This window comes from Triticum aestivum, chromosome 4D, assembly GCF_018294505.1.
Source record: "Triticum aestivum cultivar Chinese Spring chromosome 4D, IWGSC CS RefSeq v2.1, whole genome shotgun sequence".
NCBI lineage: Eukaryota > Viridiplantae > Streptophyta > Magnoliopsida > Poales > Poaceae > Triticum > Triticum aestivum.
In genome coordinates, this window is record NC_057805.1 from 359,144,488 (window position 1) to 359,153,591 (window position 9,104).

General features: G+C 46.3%; 2 protein-coding genes across 3 annotated transcripts; one reads left to right on the forward strand and one right to left on the reverse strand.

Annotated features, from left to right (window-relative positions):
• Positions 1-669: 669 nt before the first annotated feature.
• Positions 670-4,199, forward strand: LOC123097907 (receptor-like cytoplasmic kinase 176). Its single transcript, XM_044519755.1, has 6 exons — positions 670-970; positions 1,413-1,738; positions 1,831-1,966; positions 2,069-2,211; positions 2,313-2,436; positions 3,593-4,199. Exons 1-6 carry the CDS (start codon positions 901-903, stop codon positions 3,913-3,915), a joined length of 1,122 nt encoding a protein of 373 aa, XP_044375690.1. The 5' UTR covers positions 670-900; the 3' UTR covers positions 3,916-4,199.
• Positions 4,200-4,633: 434 nt separating this feature from the next.
• On the reverse strand, positions 4,634-8,848 carry LOC123097908 (uncharacterized). Of its 2 annotated transcripts, none has more exons than XM_044519757.1 (4): positions 8,679-8,848; positions 7,591-7,852; positions 7,030-7,277; positions 4,634-5,191 (listed from the first exon to the last, which is right to left on the reverse strand). In XM_044519757.1, exons 2-4 carry the CDS (start codon positions 7,844-7,846, stop codon positions 4,793-4,795), a joined length of 903 nt encoding a protein of 300 aa, XP_044375692.1. In that variant the 5' UTR covers positions 7,847-7,852; positions 8,679-8,848; the 3' UTR covers positions 4,634-4,792. The 2 variants fall into 2 exon arrangements, with proteins under 2 accessions (XP_044375692.1, XP_044375691.1); XM_044519756.1 differs by lacking the exon at positions 8,679-8,848 and adding an exon at positions 8,268-8,636.
• Between the last annotated feature and the right edge of the window lie 256 nt (positions 8,849-9,104).

A 9,104-nucleotide genomic window follows, 5' to 3' on the forward strand; every position in this document is an offset into this window, starting at 1 on the left:
CGAAAATTACTAAAGTCTTATTCTTCGTACGTTTGGCTTTTAAAAAAAATACAGGCAAAAGATTTGCCTCATCAGGAAAAGAAGAGTTTGTAGGTACATTCGGCTTTGAATACTAAGCTTAGAACGTACGAAGACATGGGGTATAAACGTACTCAGAGCCGCTGCAAATTTATGGGATCGACAGGAGAAGAACCGCTGCCAACCCACGGTCCCGTTGATGTTGACATGCAGTTATGCACCTTGGCCTGTTGCACAGCGGAAGGCAGGTCGGCCATGCAATCTCTATCGCGTGCTTTAGTTTACATTACAAAACACGAAAGGAAAAAAAAACGTAGTACTCCATCTGCTTGGACTGATAGTCACGTCCCGTTGAAACGTTAAACGGAAAACGTCAACATAATCCCCAAAGGAGGCCAGCGATAAAGATACGGTATCTATCAGGCATGATGTGCATGTACAGGTTCAAAAATGCTGTGCTGAATAGGCCACGCCGGGGCAATCACTATGAGTAGTGGACTACAAGGTCGAACGAACTTAAGTATCATTCTCCTTCTTCGTGACATGGAAGTTTACTCCAGTCTAAATTTTCCAAGAAACCAAATGAATCACATGGACGCAGGCGGAGCGGAGAGGAGGAGAAAAGCCTTGTCGTTCATTAATGAGGCGGCTGGCCTGGCCCCACGCCACGGCTGCTCCCACCACCCTCGCCCGGAGGCAGCAATGATAGATCCTCCAACCTAGCAGGCAGGCAGCGAAGAAGGGAAAGAATGACACCGCTACCCAAAGCAGCCAGCCAAGCCATAGACAACCCCAGTCCTAGCCACTAGCTACAACGAACAAGCTCAGACCCAGCCAGCCTTGTGGCTCCGGTTGGACTGGCCGGTACCGTTGCCGCTCCTGATGGGGAACTGCGCCGGCGTGCAGGGGAACGCCGAGATCAACCCGACCTTCAGTGCTCCCAACACCTCAGGTACTCTACCACTCTACTGCGCTTCGCTTCGCCTCGCTTCTTGGTTGGTTGCATCAGCTTTCCAGGCCCCGTTCAACGTCTGAGCTAGATAACTTCGTGTGCTCTGCTCCTCAACTTCATGTGGCGATTTGGCCCTGTCAATTAGTCGGAGTAGGAATGAGCGAGTTTCTTGATTTTTCTTCTGCTGCACTGTTTGGAACAAGAGTCCAACTTGGGCTGGTTGATTTTGCACGATTTAGTTTTCCGCTTTGGGCTTCATGGATGGCCAAGGCCACTAGTGAGCAAAATTGCACGATTTTACTAAGCGTGAGGCGCGTATGGTTTTGCCCAAACAAAACAAGTAGGGCGAATTTTGCTCCCAAAATGGCAGTGGGATTGATATCTTCAAGTTAGCGTGAGTTTTACCAGCGAAGGAACCGCATCCGCTTGCTTTGCAATCCAGGTAACAATTCCAAGAGCAGCAACAGCAGCAATGCGACTGATACCAGCACTTTTGGCAAGAGTTCTTCGTCGTCGGTGCCACCGACTCCTCGGACCGAGAAGGAGATCTTGCAGTCGTCCAACCTCCGCAAGTTCACCTTCAGTGAGCTGAGAAGCTCCACAAGAAACTTCCGGACTGACAGCCTGCTCGGGGAGGGGGGCTTCGGCTCCGTGTTCAAGGGGTGGATCGACGAGCGCACGTTTACGCCGGTCAAGCCCGGCACCGGGATGATCGTCGCGGTGAAGAAGCTCAAGCTGGACAGTTTCCAGGGGCACAAGGAATGGCTGGTTGGTGACTGACCTTGTTGCACTTCCTCTTGTGCCTGTTTGAGCTGAAGGTTTAGTGGTTTTAATTTGTTTCTGCAAAAAATACCTTGCAGGCTGAGGTCAATTACCTGGGGCAGTTGTCACACCCCAATCTTGTGAAGCTCATCGGGTATTGCTTGGAGGACGAGCAGCGGCTTCTTGTCTACGAATTCATGCCGAAGGGTAGCTTGGAGCACCATCTTTTCAGGAGTGAGTTTCTCAAATGTTATCTTGTGTGATATGCTCATTGTGCACGATACGTTCCATTCGTGCTGTTGGAAATGGGTGAGTGACAGTGCAATCGTACTGCAGGAGCTCCACATTTCCAGCCCCTTTCATGGAATTTACGGATGAAGGTTGCTCTTGAGGCCGCCAGGGGACTTGCTTTCCTGCATAGTGATGAGGCTAAAGTTATATACCGTGATTTCAAGACCTCTAATGTTCTTCTTGACTCGGTGGGCATGCAAATTCAGTCTCTTATCTATGCACTAAGTGGAAGTACAATGAGCTCTGGTCTAAAGATTTGCTTTTGTTGTCCTTCTTTGACTCCATACAGGAATATAATGCAAAACTCTCTGATTTTGGCTTGGCAAAAGATGGCCCGAGTGGCGATAAAAGTCATGTTTCTACTAGGGTCATGGGGACTCAAGGATATGCTGCCCCTGAATATCTCGCAACAGGTAATCTTTCTAACATGCCTTACCAGCTATCTGTTACGACCATATTGTTCCTCTACTATTTTCATGCATCTTAGAGTCATGGATGAAAGGGGGCATTCATTGACACTGCTTGAAAAGGGCAAATGAAGTTCTATTCTTTTCTGGAATTATCTTCTTAAGATGGCTGTGGTTCAATGTTCAAGACATCATTGCTGGCAAGTCGCAGTTTCCGTAGTTTCTATTTGATGCAATGCACTGCTAACAGGATTGAACGAAAATAATCTTCGTAGCAAAGACATTGATGCTTCATGGCGTGCATGCCATAATCCTTTTTAGAGACATAAGCAACTAACACTAGCGTATCTGTCGGATTCACTTGGTTTTATATGGCATGGTTCTTCCTTGTGCTTAGATGCGCCTTTTATTTAAAGGGGTGTGATTCTCTTATAGCAGTGAGGGTGTATAAAATAATCATTTAGCAGCAAAGTGGCTCACCAGGCAAGAGCCACGAAGCAAAGCATGTCTGAACAGTCCATTTTAGATTGACGATTGGTGTTTCATTCATGTGATGCCTATGATTACCAATTTTAAAAAATCTCAAAAGATTGTCGGGGATGATGTATGACACCCTGTAAAAGGCAAAAACACTGAGGCAAGCCATCATGCTAGTTGAAAACTTGAATTGGTACTTTATGCTTTCCACGCCTAAAAAACAGATTATTGTGGAAAAAGGATGACTTGATGTGGAAAAAGGATGACTAGATACTCAGCTGGTCTCATGCACAAACTGCCTAAAAATCAGATTATTGTGGTTAGTTAAACACTTAACACTACGTCTTGGTTCCACATTCAAGTTAGCACACAAATTCCTCTGATCACTATAAATTGCCCCATCTTGTTCTCTAATCCTGATATGCACATACTGTAATGGTAAAAAGTCAATGACGATTTGTATGACTGATTGTGGCTAGTTAATAGTTCCCAATGATGATTTGCATAGTTACATCTTCGATGCACTCATGTAAGCACACAAATTCTTCTGGTCGCTATAATTAAATTGCCTCATCATGTTCTTTACTCTAAATTTGTGCACGTGTTGTAATGGTGAAAGTCAATGATGGTTTGCATGCATCTGACTGGTACAAACTTACATGATTTTCCTCCATATTATATGCAGGCCACTTGACCACGAAGAGCGATGTCTACACCTATGGTGTTGTTCTTCTAGAGTTGCTGACCGGGCAACGTGCTCTGGACAAGAACCGCCCGCCTGGACAGCATAACCTGGTGGAGTGGGCAAGACCTTACATCAACAGCAAGAGGAGGGTCATCCATGTCCTGGACCCACGATTGGGGTCGCAATATTCGCTCCCGGCGGCGCAGAAGGCAGCGGCGCTTGCGATGCAATGCCTGTCAATGGACGCCCGGTGCAGGCCGGACATGGATCAGGTCGTGACCGCGCTGGAAAAGCTCCCAGAGGTGAAGAAAACATACAAGTAGGGGAGGGTTGCTGGTTCCATGTGTACTCCTTTACCTCTCTGGAGCATGCATCATCCACTCCTTGTAAGCAACACTTCAGGGAGTAGAAACAGTGAACAGATGCCGGACTTGAGGGGAAGACTAGCCTTTGAATCTGTCAAGAGAATGTAGAATATATGTCGCCATGTGTACAGCTAGCTGTTAGCCTGTTACTTTGCTGTCAGCCTGACGCCTGTTTTATATATTTGCAGTACATCGGCTTTGTAAAACAAGTTGGGAAACAGTTTTGTGTCTTGGTCTTGGAAGCATTCTCGCTCGGTGCGTGCTAATGCTGAGAGCCATGTCAGAGAGACTCTCACTCTGCACGAGAAATGAAACGAATTAAGTTTGTTAGTTTGTCGCCTTAGTGCGTAGACGCACCTCCAGTTTCTGTCATTCGAAACCATAAAGAATGCCAGAACCAGAAACAAAGATCATTACAATTCAATAAAAAGCGTCCTTTATAAAAAAAATGAAGTGTTCACATTGCTACGATGATAATATTTCATTGCAAGACTTGAGTTAACAGCAGATAAGCCATATGATATAAGCATAGAAACCCAAAGCCTAGCCAAACAACACCCACACAGTGCTCCCTTTTTCCTCTACACTGGTGAGGTTGCAAAGCACAAACAGCTACATGCGCAAGAGTTGAGAATTGGAGAATTTTAGGCGATCTACTGAAGAAAATGATCAGCCCTGGAGAAAATAGTACATAATCGCAAAACAGGTTTTACAGGTGTTTACATTCAAAGGAGGCTGGAACTAAGCTTCTAAAGAAATTTACTGTAAGCTTTCCACGGAGGATAAGACCAGGTGAAGTGAGGCCAAAATGGCTGACTGTTCAATCAAGCCATCTTTAGAATCTGCGCCCGCCAGAGTTATAAGCACGACCGCCAGGGTATTGATGACCACGATGCTCAAAACCATGATCACGGCCTTGGCCCCCACCATGGAACTCTGGGTAATCTGGCCGCTCCCCAAAGGTTTCATACTGACCAGATGCATAACCCCGATGAGCCTCTCCATAAGAACCTCCAGAGGGAGCAGCAGCAGGAGGCGTGGCTACAGCTGTTGGAGGATAGCCACGTGGTTCCCTAGGCACCACATTATTTGCATAATTGCTTATGGTGGCCTTTTGGTATTGCTGCTGGCGTTCCAGAGACTCTTTGCGCAGGAATTCTTCTCGATAGGCCGTCTGGCGAGCTCGAAGTGCCAATAGTTTCTCATGGTACTGTGCATTTATTTCGTTCAATCTCTGCACACAGACATGAGAAACATGTAAAACAGCAGTTGTCTGATATTAATAACAGTGCATGCTGCTAGTTCTAAAAAAATCAACTCTATGCACCAGCGACAGAGTGCTGCAGCATTATCCACAACATGATGTCCAATCTAACTTCGGCATGCTGTAATTGGGGCAAGATTGACAAGTATGATTGTAGTTGAGGCAAGATTACTGCAACAAGTTCCATTGTTTAGATGTTTAAAAGTTGCCATAGGGAAGGCATATAAAAGATGATTTAAAAGTTGCCATAGGAAAGGCATATGAGAGGATCCACCATAAGTTGCGGGCGTGCAATTTTAACAAAGGTACAAAAATCTTCGAGTGATTCAATTTCTTAAACAATACCAAGCACTAAGATAAATCTAGGCACACTGAGGGCATCTCCAATGCCGTCGCCAAAATCAGCCGCACTATCCGTCCGCAGACGGAGACATGGATACGGGAGGCGGCCATCCAACCGTGTGCCCTAAACGTCGCACACATTTAATAACTTGAATCAAACGGACGAATTTCATGGAAACCGAACGAACTTCTTCCAAACCGGATAAAAGTTGGATATAATTTACATAAACCGGACGATATTTCGTCTGTTCAACTAAAATTTTAAAAACCTAAACTAAACTACATGAGGTACCGGACAGTGACCTCTTACGCATGGCCTCCCTAACCGGCTGGGCCGCCGTCACCATCCGCTCCATCGCCGCTGCCATGGAGAAGCAGAGAGGAGTGGAGAGGGTTTGCAGAGAGGAGCAGAGAGGGTTTGCGGTGACGAGGGCGCCGAAACACTGCTTAAATAGGCCGGGCAGGCGGAGTGACGCTGCTTCAATGCCATGCAGTGGCCGGACTAGACTTCTCAGACCGCGTCCGCATTGAACCAGCGCCACTCTCCCGTCTGCTCACGTCACTCTGACCAGAATCAGGCCATCGAGTCGCGTCTGCTCTGTAGCGGCTGACTGGCATCAATGTCGTCGAGTTGCGTCCGCTCTGGAGCGGCTGACCAGGATCAATGCGCGGGCGAAGTTTCAAGAGCGGTTCGCGCGGGAGACGGTTTGGTGGACCGCTTGTCCGGCGCGTGCGTGGCACGAGTCCGGACGCCCTCAACCCTCCCCCAGGTGTGGTGCCGGTTTGCGGGAATTCGGGTGTGCGGACTCGTCCAGGTACGTTTGCGGCACAACGTTGGATGGCAAAAAACGTCCGGATGCATCGGTCCGGACGTTTGCGGGCATATAAGGGCACAGCATTGGAGATGCCCTAATAGAGTGAACCAATGGAAACATGAATAAGCTATAGATGCGCAAGGGGGGGAGATCCCCATTTATTACTAAGTTTTTCTTGCTATTAAATCCTATATTGGTTTCTGGAGCTTGCATGTTCTCTGCAATTACATTGCAAGATGAGGGTTGTTCATGTCAGATGACTAATATGGATTAATGTGGATGTGTACTGGTATTGGCATGCAAAATGAGAATGTACATACAAACTGACAAGTCTATGCACATAACTGAGAACAAGGGGAGAAGACATTTATAGTTTCTATCTGTTTCCCAACATCTACCTGTGCGATTGTTACTCAAAAGGCTAATCATACCATGATTGGCTAACAGGACCAAACAGAAACTCAATAAGCAAAAGGCATATGATATTAAATCCCCTCATGAAATGGATAACAGGATAAGTACTTCCTGTCAATAGTAGGACATATCAATGACTGATATCAGGAAGGTAAAAAACGATATGCAAGTCCAGTTAATCTACTCTTGGCAGGTAGGAAAGACAAGCCAGAATCATGCAATACTATTTGAACATACCTCCCTGTGCCTAGTATTTTCAGCATCCTCTGCATCATTTAGTTCCTTGGATAGGACCACGATGTCTTCACGAAAACTCTTCTCTAGACTTTCAAATGTACGAGGAAGATTATAGTCATCGTGCCTTGCTTCAATCTTATCGGTACGAGGCTGGTCCCTCGATTCCTTTCTTGGTTGCTTTTCTAGACCAACCTTCATATCAGATTGTTGTCCATCATAAAAGGATCGTTTACCCTCAGCACTTTGACCTACATCAGGATCGGTCAGTTCAAAAGCACAGAAGTGTAACCAAGATGCAAAAATAACATTTTCTAGCACATTCTCACACATACTACCAGTTTACCATGCTAGCTACACAACCACTAATATGTCCAAAGTTTCTCAGAAAAATGCTAATCTGTCCAAAGTGTAGGGTGCATATGTAAACTAGTTATGCCACCAAAAAGGTTGACATCTTGGACCTTTCAACAGATGAAGTTATTCCAAAATGAAACAGGCGTGTGGGCACACACACGCATACAGCAGACATGAAACTAACTGGTGGTAGTACATACTACATACCCTCGTTATATGCATATGGTGAAATCTGATTCGGGATATTCGGTCCACCTCTGTCCCATTGGCTCTGTCTCACCTTCTGGGTGGTATACTGGTTCTCCCCAGCAGCTTGCCCAGGATCTCTTCCAGGGTAACTATTACCAGGGAGTTGTTGAACCCTTTGCTGAGCCTGGTAGTGATGCAACTGGGAAGAGACCATGGAATTGATGTTAGGATCCCCGTATTGCCCCTGTCCCTGACCCTGTCCCTGTCGCCTCATTCTAACCTGAATGTGCAAGATACAAAAGCAACAACGTTGGTAACAAATTGTGAAAATTATTTTAAGATTGAACAGCCAAATTACCAATCTCGGCCAAATGAATGCATCATCAGGTAAGGTTTTGCCATGCCAAACTAACTACTCCCTCCGTTCCTAAATATTTGTCTTTTTAGAGATTTCAAATGGACTACCACATACGGATGTATATAGACATATTTTAGAGTGTAGATTCACTCATTTTGCTCCGTGTGTAGCACTTGTTGAAATCTCTAGAAAGACAAATATTTAGGAACGGAGGGAGTAACATTCAAAGAGATCAAAGCTACCATATCATGATTCCGTAACAACGTTTACACACAGGTATGCAACTTTATCACACCAACAAAATCAGCAAATACTAGTACCACAATAAGGCTTAAACCTGTATTAACATTATCGTCATGAACAAACACCATCAAACCGGCAGCACTGGGCGCAAATTTCCGAGTGTAATAAGCTTCTCGGTGCCACAGATCTCGGCGCTGTTCCCAGCTTTCACTCGAGAGCACCGAAGGAACAGACCGCTGCTAGCAGTTGAGAACGGGGACATGATTGCAAACGGTCCGGTGAGCTGTGACAGCATCCGAGTCTCAGTCCCGCACCACCAAAAAGAAATTTAATTTAGCAGCCACGCTAGGTCGAGAAACCCTAATTTCGCGGCGATCAGATACACGCGCAGGCGCAGCACCGGAGGTCGCCTGATTCCCCCGTCTACTAGGGTGGGCGGATAAAAAGAAAGAGAAAGGAGACCTGAGAAAGCCGGCATAACAAAAGAGCCCGCCTTGCGGCTTACCTTGGCAGCGGCAGCGGCGATAGAGGAGGCCCCGAAGGCGGTGGCGGTGACGCTCACGGCGGCGTGAGAGATGGTGGGGAGCGGTGGGGAGCCGGGCCGGGAGCCAGGCAAGCGCACGCTGTGGCGGCCCAATCCCCAATATGTCTAGGCTGTAGCCTGTGAATCTGTGATAGAACAACATATCCTGGGGTGCTCGAGCTACTATTTCTCGCTGTAAGGGAGAGCACATGGGGGGAGGAGCCCAGATGGGCCGGCCCATCTTGAGAAGTGTTGAAAAGTATTTAAAAAAATGTTGATCATGTGTATAAGAATGTAGAATGAAAAACAAAAATAAATAAAAAAACCAAAAAGAGAACCAAAAATGGAGAAGAAAATAGAAACCCAAACAACAAATGGAGAAGAGAAAAGAAAATAAAAACAATGGAA